The 17,025-nt window shown below is 50.7% G+C and overlaps 2 protein-coding genes across 17 annotated transcripts in view; both read left to right on the forward strand.

Moving 5' to 3' along the window:
• The first annotated feature begins 2,191 nt into the window (after nucleotides 1-2,191).
• NCMAP (non-compact myelin associated protein) lies at nucleotides 2,192-12,824 on the forward strand. Of its 3 annotated transcripts, none has more exons than XM_030503943.1 (4): nucleotides 2,192-2,257; nucleotides 10,653-10,747; nucleotides 10,876-10,960; nucleotides 11,446-12,824. In XM_030503943.1, the coding sequence occupies exons 2-4, from the start codon at nucleotides 10,663-10,665 to the stop codon at nucleotides 11,585-11,587; spliced, it is 312 nt and encodes a 103-aa protein (XP_030359803.1). In that variant the 5' UTR covers nucleotides 2,192-2,257; nucleotides 10,653-10,662; the 3' UTR covers nucleotides 11,588-12,824. The 3 variants fall into 3 exon arrangements, with proteins under 3 accessions (XP_030359803.1, XP_030359802.1, XP_030359801.1); XM_030503942.1 differs by lacking the exon at nucleotides 2,192-2,257 and adding an exon at nucleotides 3,094-3,366; XM_030503941.1 differs by lacking the exon at nucleotides 2,192-2,257 and having other exon boundaries at nucleotides 10,155-10,747.
• Nucleotides 12,825-14,751: 1,927 nt separating this feature from the next.
• SRRM1 (serine and arginine repetitive matrix 1) overlaps nucleotides 14,752-17,025 on the forward strand; it is a 16,614-nt gene continuing 14,340 nt past the window's right edge. For 8 of the 14 annotated variants that reach the window (XM_030503944.1, XM_030503946.1, XM_030503945.1 and 5 more), the window contains exon 1: nucleotides 14,760-14,880. In XM_030503944.1, the coding sequence (XP_030359804.1) occupies nucleotides 14,860-14,880 (21 nt within the window). In that variant the 5' untranslated portion in view covers nucleotides 14,760-14,859. Of the gene's footprint in view, nucleotides 14,881-17,025 lie in introns of all 14 variants that reach the window. The other 6 variants (XM_030503952.1, XM_030503954.1, XM_030503958.1 and 3 more) reach the window with 5 other exon arrangements.

Here is a 17,025-nt window from a genome sequence, read left to right on the forward strand (position 1 = left end):
TGCATCCCTGTGCTTACTGCTGCTCATTCTGTTTCTACCTTGTTACTGAACTGCTTCCCCCTAGAAAGACCTCATGCATAAAATGTCTCTTGCTTAATTTATTCCCTGAAGGGTTATATTTCCATTTTCGTCTGGTTTTGGGTTACTGATCGATTTTAGCCCAGAACAGAAGATTGTCTTTGGAATCTTACCGGGTTTTGTTTACTTGCTCTGCTTAATGTGTAAAACTCACTGGGGGGTTCATGGTCCAGCTTCGAACGTGGAAAGAGACCACAGCCAAGCCTCACTCCCTTGCAGAAAGATGCAGAGGTATTTCCTTTGCTAAAGCAAACAGGAGGCACACACACACCTGGCTGGATCTGAGAGTCCTTGTTCCTGTGTGGCTCACACAGCACCTGCCATGCATCCATCTGGGACTTCTCCATTCTCCATTTGAAGGTCAGCCCAAGCTGGCTGGTGAGGCTGGAATCAGTGGGATTGAACTGTGGTCCCCAATACTGCAGAGGAACTGGTGCTTCAGCAGCTGTTTACGGTCATTCCGAGCAAGATAAAACACTTTTTCTCGTGTAGCCATTGATGGAGCTGAAATCTGAGGGAGGTGACTGCAGGGTTGTCTCCCAACATCAATCCTATAGCTTGAGGAAGGCCTGCACAGCATCTGTTGGGATGTCTCCATACCCTTCACCTGAAGATCAGGGCTAGAGGCATCATGTTGGTATTGTGGTGCCCACCTTGATGGACACACACATGGTTGTGTACGTATTTCATCTTGTGCTTTGGTTGTTTCTGTGTTTTATCTCTCAGTTGTATCTGTGCCAAGTCACACTAGAAAAAATACATTATTTTAAATGTTAACTAATGTGTTAAAACCCTCTTCTGTACTAGGTCTCTTCTGTTTTAACATGTTGGCATGTTCAGGCTTGTAGAAGGGAATGTTTGATTTCCTTGGTGAAGCAAGTGGATTCCAACTACAGTATCAGCAGAAACCGTGATCTCATAACACAACTAGGGACTCAGCAAGAATTTCTAGTCAGTTGTGGTATCTGTAGTGATGTGTGTTCTTCCTGTTTTCTTACCAGGACAGTTCTGGTATATTTGCTCTGTTCTCTAGCCTTCTAATTGCAGCCAAACTGCAAATTTAATCAATGGTGCTGTGAACTGGCCTTATGATCCTGGAGGAGCACAAAGCCTACTTGGAGGTATAAGCTGGATCTATAAATTCAGTGACACATTATTAGCTTATGTCACTTCCTGATGTTTTTTTGTAAGGCTGCAAAGTGGGCCTGTAGTTCTTAATTGAGAGTTTGGTGTCCTTTGGTATTCATTGACTTCATTGGGATTGTTCTGGAACATCCAGGTATCCCATTTGGTCCTCTACTAATGGGGTGAGATCAGGATTGGCGGCTGGTGACCCGTAGACTACATAACTGATGTTGTCAGCAGGGATTTATACATAACAAAGTATAAACCCAGCGTATGGCTGTAGCTAGTAGAATAAAGGCTATAAATTAAGGACGTGGTGAGGGACTTCTTCCTGAGCAAGCACCAGGGAAAATCACAGCCTCCCTCCTCTTTGCCACACAGGCTTTGAGAGAACATGTTTCCTTTTACTGGGCTTTTACTTGGCTTCGCTGTAGATGTTCACACATTGTACCAGAGATGGCACTTCTCAAGCATTGTACCAGAGATGGCACTTAATAAATGGAGGTGGGTTTTCTGGCACGTTGCAATGCCTGGGAATCATCACAGTGGGATTTTACAGCGGCTTTTCTAGCCTCTGTCAAGGCAGCCAGCAGCTCCCTGAGGAGCAGGGTTAGGCACAAGCCAAGCTGCTGGGGAAGCCCAGCCTCTGGGGCCTGGTGCCTGTCTTGGTTCCTGGCCGTGCCCCCCAGCGCTGTGCTGGGGATCTGCCAAGCAATGCAGCTCTCCTTTGGGATCCAGTTGTGCCTTTAACGGGGTTGATGGACACTGGGGCTGGTGTCTCCTTTCTTGTACTATTTAAATGAAGTCAGGGCTATTACTGTTTGTTATTATGAACTTATATATAACTATTTGTACCTCTTCCAAGTCACGAGTGCCCACTGTTGAAAGCAGCCCCTTTGCTCTGTACAGGGATACAGCCCAGGGAAGGTGTGCAGCCAGGATACCACTCCCGTACCCAGAAAAGAGCCTCGTGTTCCTTCTTGTTTATGCAGGATGAGGCAGTAATTGCAAAGGAACCAACCAAACTGCATCTGTTTCGTTGGAAAGCTGAGTGGTGAGTAATCCCTCCTGATATTCACTCGTGGTTGTAAGGAGCTGTGGTACCTGCGTGGGGTTTTGGTGGGATTGAGGCAAAAGGGTTTAAGTGGAAGTGACCAATGTGGGTTTTTGTAGCTATGCAAAAAAAAAAAGTTTGCTTGAAACTCTGAATTCTTAAACTCTGGTGAGAAAACCTTTGTGGTTTTGTTCTGTGGAGTTCAACTTGGGGTTCAGCATAGAACATTGTGAACACCAAAGTGGAACAAGGCCTGTGTTAGGAAAGCACAGACGTTTCTTTAGGAGGTGAGGATCTCTAAGGTCCCCTCCACCCCAAACCATGCTGTGATTCTGTGCTAAAACCAGCGAAGTGCAGGCTCACAGCCAGGGGTTCCTTCCCAGTTTGATCCTTCTGATTCTGCCCATCCGCAGGCAAAATCCCTGTCCTGTCCTTGGGATGGGTGTGTTTGGGGTTCTCCCCCCGAAGTCCCTGAAGCCCTTTGTGCATTGGGGTGCCCCAGGCCTGGGGCTGCTCCTCGGGCTCCTCCCGGGGGGCGGCGGGTCCCCACCGGCTCCGTGAGGGGCTGAAGCGCCGCAGTACCGGGAGCGGGACGAGCCCGACGGCAGCGGGGACCCGGGACGGGGACCTCGTCCGCGCTTCGGGCTCCGCGCTCTGCTCCCGCCCTGCCCGGAGCCCCTCCCGCCGCCCCTCCCCTGGTGTCGGGGCAGCCCCGCACCTGCGGCGGCACGAGCCGGGCCGGGCCGTGCGGGAGGCGGCGCCAGCGCCCGGGGCCGGTGTTGGTGCGCTCCGTGTCAGCGCAGCTCCCGCGCGAACGGCTGCAAACGCCCGTCGCGGGGATCACGCCGGGTTTATGGCGAGCGGTTGAAGGTACCACGGGCTGTGCGCGCCCGGCGGCTCTGCCCTGCGCTCCGCTGAACCGGCGCTCCCGCCGCTCTCATTAACATCATAAGTGCTGAGGTCCCGGCGCTGACCTGGGGAGTTGTTTCCTCCCACAGCACGGAGCTGCTGCGCTGGGAAAGGCTCCTTCTCTCACCGGCTGCCTCCTTTCATCGCTGTGGATATGAGCTTCTCGTCCGGATTTATTCAGCCCCAGCACCATAAATAAGGTTTTGTTGGTTTGGTTTTTACTGGGGGGTGTTCGTGTGTGTGTGTTTTTGCCTTATTTTGTTTTACTGTGCGGCCGGCGCGCTGCAAGGGGCTGCCAGACTACTGTTTAACAGGAAAAGAACTAGAAGGCTCGGAGCATTGCGTTAGTTCACTGAGTGTCTCAGCACGCTTTCGTTATTCGGGAACATGCTGAAGTCGCTGATAGGTTTGACCTGTGATCTCTGGGTTTTCATGGTGAGTAACGTACCGAGTGCCCCGGGACATCCCCGCTGAAGGAAGCGTAGGGTTTTGTCAGCAGGTACCACACTAACGTGTGCTGGATGGAGGGTTCGGGCAGGAGGGTTTGGGTTAGGGATTGGAAGCCAGGAGACAAAGGCAGCGCAGCCACCGGTGGCTTCGTGGCCCCACTAGAACTGCTGGCTGGCTGCACGGGCTGGGCCACCGGGTTTGGGCACTGTGTGCCGGCCAAGGGCTCAGAGCGTTCTGGTGCAGGGCAGGGTGAGAGTGTGAGGTATCGCCTGCGATGCGTTTGCCTCCAGTGTTCTTAGAGGAGGGGGACGTCCCCATGGGTGCAGCAGGGCTGTGTGTGCAGCATGTGCAGGGCTTTAGAAGCCAGTGAAGTGGAAGGGGCTTTTCTATATTGCACACGGAATTCCCTCTATTTTTCGATGCAGAAAAAGCGGAAGGATCCAAAAGCCTCTGCAGAGGCTCTTACAGCAGCGTTGAGATTTGCATTTTCCTGGTAGATGAGCAGCTTCAGCTCAGCAGACCCAGTCCAGGAGCTGGGGGGCACTTTGTGCTATAGAGGACATGGCTCTAAACCCCAACCCGCAGCAGGCTTGGCGCCTTTGTTGGCAGTAGTTCATGAGGGTTTCCTGCCCAGCCCTGCTCCTACCTGTCTGTTGCTACTGAAAGCGTGACTTGTATTAGTTATACTAAATTCCTTTTCTTACTTACGGTAATAACAGTGGATCAGTCAGGATTTAGTGCACAAAGGAGCTGAAGGAGTCTGTGAGCGATGCACCAAGAGCCCACTGTGGTCTCAGATCAGCAGTTAGTGGGGTAAATCCAGGGGTGCTGAGCACCCTGTGGGTGCTGGCATCTGCCCAGAGCAGCCCCAGCTCACCAGGGTCAGCCCTGTGAGGGGTTCTACGTGCCCTTGTGCCAGGCTGGGACCAGCATTGCTGGGGAGCTGGTAGAGGGCTTGAATGAGCCCTGAACTGGGCTGTTGTTGGGCATGTGGGAGAGGGAAGAAATGTGGCGGGGATGATTGTGCTGCTCTTACTGAGTCACAGACATCAGGAAGCGCAGCTAAAACCTACAGTGTGTTAGGCCCTTGAAGGCTTCTGAGCCTGTGGTGGAAGCCTCAGAACTCTTGACCTAGCACAGAAGCAACTGTATTCATCCCTAGAAAAGACCAAACACCCTCAGCCAGCGAACAGGAGCCATCAATTCACACACCACGGTTTGTGCTGATAAATGCAGAGAGCTCTGCCAGGAAAGGTAGTTCAGGTAAGAACTCATCCCAGGCTGGTTTGGGTCCCAGTGTGAGCCATGGGTGTTTGCTCTGTCCCATGGGAATCTCGGTGTAAGGTATCCCAGGAGAAGCTGTTGCCATCTCCCTGGCTCTGCTGGATGCAGTGAGAGGTACCCAAAGGCACATCTGGGATTGCCTTCCTCCCTGGGCTGGTTCCTGGCATCTGCGTGCCATTGGGTAAGTGATTGCCCGCAGGCAGTGAAGGGTTCAGAGAGCAGAAAGGACTGGCCAGGGAGGCGTGAGATGGTATCGGAGCTGGGAGAAGTGGTTTTCTACTCTGGGAGCCAGTCCTGGTTTGGGCAAATCATTCACAAATGATACTGGACTCCAGCCATGGATTGGCGTGGCTGGGAAGGAAGGTGGAGGATAGGCTACAGATTTCAACCCATTTGGCCTGTGTGCGTCTCTTTTGTTTGCTGTTGTCCTTATGAGTCCTAATTTGCTCCAGGTAGTTCCTTTTTTCCTCTCTTGCCACAGGTGCTGCTTTAGCAGTTGTTTTGAAGGTGAGCTTCCCATAGGTCTGGCCAAAGGAGCTGGTTTTGCTGGGTTTTCCCTCTTCCCTTTGGCTATGCCTGTCATAGGAGTTCAATCCACAGCCCCCCCGAGCAGCTGGGGGGGGTCACAGCTGAGCTCTGGCAGTGTGGTGGGGTTTGTCCTTTCCAGTTCTGACATAACATTTCACAAGGCTTCTAATCCAAGTGTGCCTGAGATCCTGGCGTGGAACCAGTGGGAAAACACCTCTGGCCTGTTCTGCTTCTATACCCTGTCTGCAGAGGCAGCCCTGCCCTGCAGGATCTAGAGTGTTTATGATGTGGATGCACTTTGCTGATCATGGTGGAGCTGCTGGAGTTCCCGTGAATAAGTGCATTCACACAGAGGGAGAGGAGGGATGTGTGTGGGCCAGTGTTTTAAGGCAAAAAACTGGAATTGGGAACTCTGCAGTTCCCAGCCGAGTTTAGACGTTGCTCCTGGGCAAGTCTCTGACAAAGTCTCTCTGGTTCATATTTGTGGGCCTGGCTTTCGACGCGAGGGCATTCCTTTCTGGGGACCTGCTTTCACTTCCCTAGTTCTCATCATCTGTGTGAGCTGAGGGGTTCCAGCCCCTCTCAGGGTATAACCCAGGTAGAATTCCTGCTGTTGTTTTTTCTTGGTGCTGTTACTGCACAGTGGAGTTGCCTGCATCTTGTGTAACTTTGTCTTGGCAAGGAAATTAAATGCTTTTAATCTGTGTTGTAACAACAGCTGAACCTGGAGAGCTCATGCCAGAACCTGAGACAAATGCTTACATACAGGTGCTGGTCCGAGATGGGGACACATAGAACACAGGCTCCACACAGAGCCGGGTGTTTGCCTCGGGCCACGGTTATGCTTCAGCTCCCATTAGCGGGTTTGAACTTGGGGTTTTTTTTTTCCCTCCTTCTTCCCTCTTTTGAGCCTCACAAGGTAAATTCAGGCACATTCAGGTCTCACTGGAACACTGTGGGTTTATTACTTATGAAATTACAGTTTGCCTCTACCCCCCGGCGATGTTCCCATAGCTCGTGATGCTGCTGGAAGCACGTGGCTGTGCAGCCGTGAGGCTGTTTGGGCCCACAGTGATGGGTTACGGGGAGCTGAAGCCGAGTTGGTGACTCTCCAACAAGAGGCTGTTTCCTTCCTGTGCTGTGCTATGGCTACTCGGTTGATTCCTTCAGCGCTGGAAGCAGCCGGGCACAATGAAACACACGGGTTCAAAGCATGCGGTGTTTGTTGGACAGGGGGAACCTGGCTGCAGACAGGGAATGTCAGTGGGGCAGGAGTGGAGCTGAAACACTGTCCACTGCTTGGGGCAGATCCCAGGCCAGGTCCTTGTGCTTGGGCTCAGTTACTTGTGGGAAAGGAGAAAAGCTCTGGACTTACTTAGAAGGATTAACTCCTCCCTAGGATGGGAGTGAGTTTGTGGCTTAGGCTGATGGGCGAGCTGAGCAGGACTTCAGACAGACATGCCTTAGCACAAAGCTGTGGAGCGGCAGGAGGGTGGATGTGGATGATGGTAGCTGGCTCCTCAGCCGCTTCATTCCCGGAATAAAGGATGGGGATGGGCCTGTGGTGTGGAATTCTTGCAAGAGAACAGATCTGAGATTCAATCAACTGTCACGGCACCTACAGCTCTCATGGTAGAAAGTCCTTCCCCCTTATTTAACAGGACCCGGCTGCGTCTTGGGCTTCTTCAATAACATTTTGGCACTTGCTTATTGGAATTAATGCTTTATACCTGTGACAATCTGCCCCTCCTCACACAGCTCCAGCACCCTGGTAGTGTTCATGTAAGTGCAGCTCTTGGTGGCCTTTTGATTGTGTAAGATGGTTTTCACATGGCACTTGCCCATTTATGTCTGCAAGAGGACCTGAGGGAATACATTCCAGTCTATTTCTAAATATTCCAGACAATATTCCCTTTCCTAGCAGCTGCCGTGGCCAGTACACTGAGAAAGAAACGCAGTAGTCAAGCAAACCAGAGCTGGGTTTGGTTGTCCCGTTCCTTAGTGGGTTTTGTGATTTAAGACCAGCCCTGTTGACGTTTTGGGGAAGGGAATGGAGCCCCAGAGCGGCAGAGCTGGCAGCCAGTGCTCTTCCTTAGACCTGGGTAAGTGAGGAGAGAAAAATCACCTTGTTTTTCAGCCTGTGTTTGGCCACAATATACAATGAAAATGCTGCCTATGCAGCAGTGCAGTTGAAAAGGTGAATGAACTCTCTAATAAAGCTTCTGAGATAAACCCAGTGTACATTCCTGCTGGGAAACAACAGCTGATTTGTGTGTAGTTTAAAGCCTGCGCACAGCTCGATGCAGACCTCGCTTCCAAGGCGGCAAAGCACTGGTGCCTCTTCCTGCCCAGCACCTGCCTCCTGCGGGGAGTTGGCTCCCAAAGTCCAGCTCTCCTGGAAAAAACTCAGACCAACGGCTCTGTTCCCCGTCTCTCCTCTGCTGTAACTGCAGGAGCCGCTTGACAGACGAGCTCTGATCCATGTGAGTGAGCGCCGAGCACGGGGCAGGGCAGGTGGAAGGTGTATCAATGGGGGCATTGCTGCTGCTTGCCAAAACAACCTCTCGTGGATCTGCCCAGGTGTTTGGAATGGAAATGTGCCCAAAGCTTGACTTTATGGAAACATTTCCAGCTCCGTGACACGGGAATGTGCCCCAGCCCCGAGAGCTGCGGGTGAGCTAGAGGCTCTCAAACTCCCCCCGGCCGATGTGTGCACGGGGAGTGTGTGCCATGTGTCAGAGAGAAAGAATGTTGTGTGGCTGCTGTATCAAAGTCCATCTCTGCTCCCGTGCTGTACAGCTTTTGCTGAGCACTCCTGATTTCCCAAATGCTTTTCTAAACAAAGGATCCAGCCAGGAATACCCTGAACCTGGGGGGTTCCCAGGGGTTTTGCTGGACTTGGCTGGGTCCTCGAGTTGCACATTGTGGGCTTGGTCAGACGTAATCCGGCTGATCAATGGGAGGGGAATGGAACTGAGACTGGCTGTAGGTAAAGGGGGGGACCTCCCATCCCAGCCTGAGGCACAGACCTTGGACCTCTCAACTTGCTACACAACACAGACAAAACAAAGATTTGATTCCTTTTCCAAGCTACATCCTGGATCGTTACACCCTGTCAGATAAATTCATCCCTTTTGTAACGGGCGGTTTCACTGACAACAAGAATTCTTCAGTTGAAGGTGTGACTCAGGCACAAATAGCTCACCATTACCAAGGTGGTTTGAACCAGATGGTAGGAGGTATGAGTACAACATGGCTGAATATTGAAATATTCAGCCTTATTTGTTTGGGGTTTTTATTTTAATAGGCAGAGGAGGAGAAAAACCCTTCTGTAACTCTGGAATTTGTGCTCTTCTAGTTAGGAGCAACAAGATAAAAGCTGGATGTGGCTTTTTCTGTGTTATGCCCATAGTCAAAACACTTGCTCAGGACAGAGCCTCTTCAGCCTCCGCTTGTTGATGGTACAACCTGCACTGAGTGGATGAGTGGGAAGCAGATGGGTGCCCAGGTTCCTCTGAGGCGTGTGTGAATCCTTCTGCTGTGCTATACAATAAGGCAAACTCTGAAGACAAAATAGTTCTTTCACCATGGAAAGATCTACAACTACACTTGATGATCATGTTGCTGGATTAACTTGGCCTTGGCTAAACAAAGGAATCATTCAGCCGGGGGAGAACGACCCAGTTACAGGCTCGAAACAGTGTTATTTTTGTTTTTTAAATTAAAAGAAAAAAATGGAACCTTTCTACCTTAAGGGGATCGAAGTATTTGATGAATGGACCTTGCAATTCCGATCCTCCCTGCTCAGGCAGACACTGACCATGTCCCTTTCTGCTGGTTACTGACCTCTCTCATTCCTCATCTCTCTCTGTGGAGCCTCCCAAGTACACCCCATGTGTTGACTCAGCCACCGGCCTCCCCACCCCGAAACAACCTCGCCTGTCAGGAGCAGTCAGAGCCGTGTCCTCCTTCCCTCCCAGACCTGCACCCTGCCATGACCTGGGTTTTGTTTGATGGATGCTGCTTTGCAGAAACCTTTAGGAAAGCCTCAAGAAGGGGAAAAGGAAGGGAAGAGAAGGGAAAGTGCCTTTCAGATTTCCAGTTCTTTTTATTACCAACTGATTTCTGTCCACTTAATAATTTTCCAGCTATTGTATCTCTTGTGCTGTGTAAAATTAAAGCCACTAAGAACATGCCACAGATCCACAGTATCCCAATGGAGCATAATAGAGCAGGGCAGAGTCCTGCCTGGTTGTACTGGGCAGCATCTGAAATGGGGAAACTCAATTCCAGTATCAGGTGTTGAAGAATAATTTAATTTCGATGGGGAGTTTGAGTGCATGAGCTCTCTGAAGCTGGGAGCCGAAATGGTTTCAGAGCTCTGTTTGAAGTGGTATCACACCCTTCTCAGGCTGAAGGAGGCTTTTAATGGCTCAGGTTACTAGTCACATTTAGAAAACATTTGGAAAACGCTTATAAAATCAGCAAACACACACGCTGCTCTTTCTAGAGCTGCAGTTTTTCCTCCCCAGATGCAGGAGCAGGCGTGGGTTCAGCCATGGGCACTGGCCCTCCTCCAGTCACAGACTGGGGTGACACTGGCACGAGCGAGGTGCTGGTCAAACTCGCGTCACCTTTCCGTCGTGGTCACACTGCAGTCTTTTCCTGTCATGGGTCAGTGGTGTTTGTCATGTAACTTTTAGAGCTTCCAGTTAGGGGTTAACTGTTTTTTCTTCTTTATGTTAGATACATGAAGCCACTTAATTCTGTCCTATAAAGGAGTTTTTAAACCTTTCTGTGCAGGCTCCCTTACTTAAAGACACATTACTGAATACTGAATTCTTCACATTTACTTGCGCAGTGATTTGAATCTCAACCTGAAACCGTAATCTGAAATCCTAAAGCATTTAAAATACGTATTTATCCAAAACTCGTATAACAGCAATAATATATAGATAACAATGCATAATTGAGTTTATATCTTATTTTAGCCTATTAATTCCAAGCAGTGTGTGCTTTAAGGCAAGTTGCTCCAGACTAGGTTGTAGCAAAGCTTCCATCGATTTCAGCAGAGCCAGATTTTCACCTCTAAGGAAATCTGAAGAACCCCAGTTCAGTGAACCTGCACTTAATGGCCCTGAATCTTTGATGGAGAGTTGCCTATTCTCACTGTCAAATTTTGGTTAATGTTTTATGAACTCACTCTTCTTTTTCTCTCCCGCAGCCAACTCAAGATGACGACACCCGCACCACTGGTCAATAACACCCAGCTCTCGGTAAACGTGACCACGAAGTCTCAAGAACAAAGTCTCTATCAAAGTAAGAAAAGCACTGGGGAGGTGGCTGTGTTTGCTTTATTTTCAGTGGACCTTGAACTTTGCAAACTTCAAACGGTACAATGACAACTTTGTACATAAAACTTCTTTCCCTTTCTGCTTCCCTGCCAGGCTCTGGAGCCATAGTTGCTGCCATCGTAGTAGGAGTGATTATTATTTTTACAGCAGTTCTGCTCATACTGAAAACATACAACAGGTATGTGCCAAGCTCTGTACTTCACTCAAGTGAGACGGGATGAACCAAAGTCACTGTTGAATGTGCTTTCACCTAATGGACCATTTCAGTACTGGTTGCTGCAAGTTTCCAGGAGATGCTAAGCTAACTTGACTGAAGTCCCTGACTCTCCTCGCTGCTGTTCTGTGATTGAAGTGCTGGGAAGCAGGAGGAGGTTCCTGATGGAGGATGTGTGATGGAAGCTGTTTCTAGGGGTCCCTGTTGACACAAGGGAGCTCTGTGGTGTGCATTGTGGCTGCCAGAGGAGCTTGATTTTGCACTTTTCAGGGCACTGGGTTACACTTACACACTCTAGGAGCCCTGAGTTGCCATTTAGTATCTTTGGGATGAAATCCTGTCCTGTATTGCCTTTTAAGAAGCTGTTTGATGTAACCTGCTTCCGCAGGAGCCTTCCCAAGACTTGCCATGTGCTAGCTCTTGTGACAATTTCATTTATGCCTTTACAGACGCATGAGAGTGAAACGGGAGCTGGAGCCCAAACCCACCAAAGCAGCAATGCCGCCTGCGTTAGGGCAGCCCAGCCACAGCCTGCCTCAGCATCCCACGGTGACCTTCATACCTGTGGATATCCACATGCAGAACAGGTAACTGGGAATAGTCATCCTCCCTGCGAGAGCAGAGGAATGGAATTCTCATTCACGTGGATCTGGGACTCCTCAGCAAAGTGAATCTGCATTTGGAACAGCAATGAGTTGTTACTCTGTCTACAGACTGTAATTAATCCCACTTCCTGTCTTTGGGAGGAGAAAGAAAGGGTCTGGATGCTTTCCCTGTGACTGAAATCAACTGGCGGAGGCATGTGAATCGTCAGCAATGCAGCGAGGTGCCTTACAGAGCTCTGGGCATGAGGGACCAAACATACCGAGCCCGTCTGCAGGAGGAGAAGATGCTCACTCGTCTTCTGTGGAGCTTTATCTGTTCTACAATAACTGACGATAAATGGGAAGAAAACTTTGGACATGAACCTGGGTTAGTTGATTTATGTGAAGTGGGTTTGTAGCCTCAGTTATACATGATGGATGGTACAGGAAGTATCAAACCTGTATTTATCTTTACCCATCTTCTGTGTTTCTAATGCCATGTATGTATGGTTTTGCAGAAAAAAGGGACATTTTATTTTCAAGTATTTAAAACCATTTCTCTACTGTTGGTAACCTCTCCCTTTCCAAATGGACTTGGTGTCTTGGGGTTTTCACTCTCACACCAGGAACTGCTTTAGGTTCACTATCAAATGTTTTGTTGTACACAAACCCTGGGAAGTTCTTTAACTGAAGAAGTGAACACAGAAAGGCAGCGAAAGCACCAAGGCTTCATCTGCACAACTTGCATCCTGAGGCGCTTCGTTCCCCAACACAGACCAGGCTTGAACTATTTTTAGGAATTTTTTTCTTCTAGAAAATAACTGACAGTGATGTTGTTTTGCAAGTGTGATGGCTGTGGGTATGCAGTAATGCAACAAAGACATTCCCAAGGACCTTCACAGCCCACAGAGTGCCAACACACAGCGGCATTGTCAGACGTGCAGTGGCGATGGTCCCAAGCAGCCCTGAAATGCTGACAGGACCAGCAGGGACGACTGGGAAGAGGCTGACGTGGGGCGTTTTACCTCCTTTTTGGGAGCTGTACAGAAAGGAGTGACCATTTTCTAACAGAATGGATCCCCAAGAGCTTCCAACATGAGGCTGACCTTGAACAGGTCATTTTTACTAACTGGTGTTTTTGTGCAGAAACTGAATTCGATTACTTTGCATTTTGGTTTTGGTATGAAACTGGAGCACAGTTTGAATTCCAAACTAAATATTAAGACAGCTGTTTGTTGTAAATATTTCACTTGTCCTAGTTCTCTAACTTGGAATTGGGCCTCCTCTATCTCTGGGCAGCTGAGGATGTTTCCTGAGCATGTTTCACTGTATCAAAGTCAAGATCTTTAGGAAACATGAGCCCCATCTTACGGGTATTTTTAACATTACCAGCCAGAGCTACTTCTAGCAAATTTTTGTTACTTTCCATTGACAGAATTTAAGCACAGTGGAGCTCACTTGGTTTCACTGAAGCAGAATAAGCAGTGCTACTGCAATTCTGGATGGGTAGAATTACTGTTATTGGCAGAATTAGTGCTTTGAACACACTAGGGTCACTTAATCCGAACAACTCTGTTTTACCAGTAAAATCTGCCTCATCCTGGCATAGCTGGGGAGGCCCCATGTTCCATCCTGATTCCTGCCAGCAAAGCCCAGAGCTTTTGGTGACCAGGCAAAATCACCTTCTTAAGAAACAAAACTCACTGTGTTCCCACTGCGCTGCCACTTAACGCTTGTGCAGTTTGTTGTGGATTTAAGAGTTTTCCAGGAACGATCCCCCACTCTCCTTGTCCTGCAGTAGTAACTGCACCAGTGCCAATTCCACCTGCCCCATCCAGGCACCCGGCTCGCACTTTAAACCCCCCTTGAGGTGCCATCACATAAACCTGCTGCTTAGAAAACCCCAACAAGCTAACAAAGCACCTGAAAGCTGACACCAAATTGGTCTATTAAAGACATCTGAGACTGTAGAAGCCTTGGGAGAGAATAGGCAATGCAAGTGGAATGCTCACTTGTGAGTCACACAAACGCATTAGAGATGGTCCACAAAGCTGTGCAAACTAATGCAAAGCTGATCAGTTAGTGGCACCAAAGTGGTGCCTTTCTGCTTGGCAGTCCTGGGGTAATGTTTGGACTTCATCCTAAAGGTCTTTTCCAGCCTAGTTGATTCTATGATACACGCAGTCTTTCATGTTCCTTCCCGTGTGCTCTGGCCAAGTTTATCTCATTACAGAACTGGTATTGAGCAGTGACAATGAGAACATTTGGGCATATAAAGAAATAATCACTCAATGCTTTTCTAAGGGCACACTCGGGAGTTGGGTCGTGCAAGAATTACTGTGGGGTTTTCCCATTCTTCTCACCTAAAACTCTTCCCGCAGCACCGCCGCAGCAGCTCCGCTCCCTCAGCCCATCCCCGGGGTACCGCGTTCCCGTGCCTCACTGCCGGCGCCCGCGCAGCTCCGGGCCCTGCGCTGGGCCGAGCCCGCAGCTCCACCTCGCGTCCGCTGCGGCTGCCGCTCGCCTTGCCCCGCTGCCTGCGCAGTGCCCCAGCTCCGAGCGGACGGACCCGATGCTCTGCGGGTCCTTTCCCGTGCCCCACAAGCGGTTAGCGTTCCGGGAGCCATCGTGCGACACCACCGAGCGCGGGCGGAGCCGTGTGCTGTAACCCCTCATTTTACAGCGAGAAACCCGGCATTTCCTTTGTAATCATAGAGCACGTACGAGTTTATTTCATTTTACCCCCCCCGGGCCGTTCCTTTGGATAAACCTTCATTAACTAATTATTAATTACTTGTTTAACCCCCGCGGGGGTTGAAGGCGGGCGCGCGCTACCTCACGGCCGCCCCGGCCCCCCCCGCTTTAGCCTCCGCGCATGCGCCGCCGGCCGCGAGGTCACCTGACCAGCGCCCCGAGCGCGCGCGCGAGTCCCGGGCCGGCAACATCTCGCGAGAGGGAGGCTCATGCTCTCCCTCCCCCCCCTCTCTTCTTCCCCGCCTCCCAACCCCCCCCGCGCGCCGCGGAAGGACGTCTCGCAGCCGCCCCCTCACCCCGGCGGAACGTCGCTCTTTCTGATTGGTCTTCCGCCGCGCGCGCGCCGGCCCTCCGCGGCCGCGGGCACCAATCGAAAGGCGCGGAGAGCCTTTGTGGAAAGCCCCGTCCCGCCCCCTCGCTTTCCTCTCCCCCTCCTCAGCGCGCCTAGCGCGCGTAGGGGCGTGCAGCGCGCGGGGCACGCCGGGACGTGCAGCGCGCGCGGCCGAAGGAGGCGGAGGAGGCAAGATGGACGCGGGGTTCTTCCGCGTAAGTGCCGGCCCCGGGGCGGGCGGGAGCGGCGGGGTCGGTCCCGGCGGGGAATGTGCGGCCGAGGCGGGCCGGGCCGCCGCAGGCCCCGCCGCCGCTGGGCGAAGCCGCTGGTGCCGCGCTCCGCCGAGGAGCGGAGCCGTGCCCCCGCCCCCGCCCTGCGCAGGCTCCTGTGAGGAGCCGCCGCGAAGAAAATGGCGGCGGGAGGAGGCCGGGGCGGCCCGGCCCAGCTGCGGGGCTGCGCGGAGCGGCCGCGGGGGGACTCGCCGCCCCGGGCCCGGGCTTGCCGGCGCGGGCCGCTGCTCTGTGCGCGGCGGGGACACCTGTGCCCGTAGCGGACCTCCGCCGAGGGCCCCGGCGCGGCCTAGCACCGCCGGTTCTTGCGCTGGGCCCCAGGGCGGCCGGGCCGCGACCCCGCGGGAGGAACAGGGGGTCCCGCGGCCGCGGGGCTTGCCTGGGCCGGCGTGTGTCGGCCCTGACACGCGGCGGGGGTGGGAGACCAGGCCAAGGGGGTGCGAGGCGGCCCCGCGCTTGCGGTGAAATGCACTTTGGTGTCCCCGTTCCAAGCAAATAGACCAAACTGCCCTTGGTTTAGAGGGGAGCTTTAAACTGTGACACGAAGGTTGTGCGTATTCAAAGCAAAAAGAATTTGTGCTTTATTTTTAGGCTGGTATTTGTTTTCTTTTTCATAATTTTTTCTTTTCTATTCTTACAGCTCTGCTGTATTTCCTGCACAGACTCTTAACCCGTAGCCTGCCCAGGGTATCTTTCTTTTCAGCCTTTCATTCCATTAATAGAATGAACTTGGTTTTGGGGAGTTCCTTGACAATTTTGAAAACCAGTTTAATTTTGCAAGGTTCGGTCACCTCTTTAGTCCCATTTTTATTTTTTCTCTTGCAACTGGGATGCTTTTAAGACATGAGGGCACACAGAATTTTCCACGTAACTCCATTTTCTGTTAACGTACTAGCATAGAAAAAATCACTAAGTTAAATCTACACTTGTTGTGTCTAATGCAATTGTGAAAAAGGGTACAGATGAAGTAGTTGTAACTGACAGCAGAACGACTGGGACTGAAAAACACAGCGTTTGAAATGTAATATTCTTTTAAACTGGCCAAAACCAGAACTGATATGGCCCTAACATGGGGCTGTAAACAGTGTCCTGGTCTGGTTTCAGCCTGGGTTCAGGAGAAACCCAAGTTCTTGTGGAAACTACAGAAGTGCAGCAGAGCAGCAGTTTGGACTCACCTTATCAAGAAAGCTGCTCTTAGTCCTTTCAGTTCTTCATGCTTCTGTAAAGACAGTGCAGACGACTTTGGCTCTGCCTTGAAATCCCTGTGATACAGTGCTCTGCCTCTTGTTTGGGTTCCCCTTCCTGCTTGCCAAGTGTTGTAAATGGGCTGAGGATAACTTCAGTCCTTTCAATTTCACTTCTGGGTTGTGAACGAGAAGTAAAGAAACAAATAAAGTACATTAAATTGCTGAGTGCTGTGACAGGTATTGTGTGTGTGTTGCTCATGTGTAAGCCACACAGCAGACTGCAAGTATTATGAAGAGTTTTAAACAGATTTAATCCTGGTAAGTGCCTGTGCCACAATCAGTCTGTAGGATTCCTGTGTTCCAGAACAGCAAATGGGAGTGTTAATAGCTTGTTCCCTTTCAGTATCTGATGACTTTGTAGCATGTGACGTTGCTAATGCAAGGTGCTTTTGATCCAGTGAAGTGGTTAGCTTACCTTGGGATTTGAGCTTTTTCTTACTGTCTTTTGGTTCCTGGGCAGCTTATTGTATTGCTGGGACTCAGTCCCTTCTTCCAGGCACAGGAAATTGCAGGTATTAAATTCCCATGCTTTCCATCAGCCAGGTTGGTTTCCTGAATAAACTTCATGTGAAGTGTGAACTGTGGCTTTGTTCTGAACTGTTAACGGGTCATCAGGATTTGGATACAGTTCTGCACATCCTCTTCATGTGTGGTTCTGTTTACTTCTGTGCGAGAACTGGACTTTCTTGCCTTTCAATTCCAAATGAATTAACCTATAGTTTCTGCTCATGAAAGTGGAACGAGTTGGTGAACTTTAACAGAGCATGATCAATAAAGTAGCATTCTTTGTACTCTTGCTGTCTCCGTGTTGGCTGATTTGCTG

This window comes from Strigops habroptila, chromosome 12 (assembly GCF_004027225.2).
Source record: "Strigops habroptila isolate Jane chromosome 12, bStrHab1.2.pri, whole genome shotgun sequence".
Classification (NCBI taxonomy): domain Eukaryota; kingdom Metazoa; phylum Chordata; class Aves; order Psittaciformes; family Psittacidae; genus Strigops; species Strigops habroptila.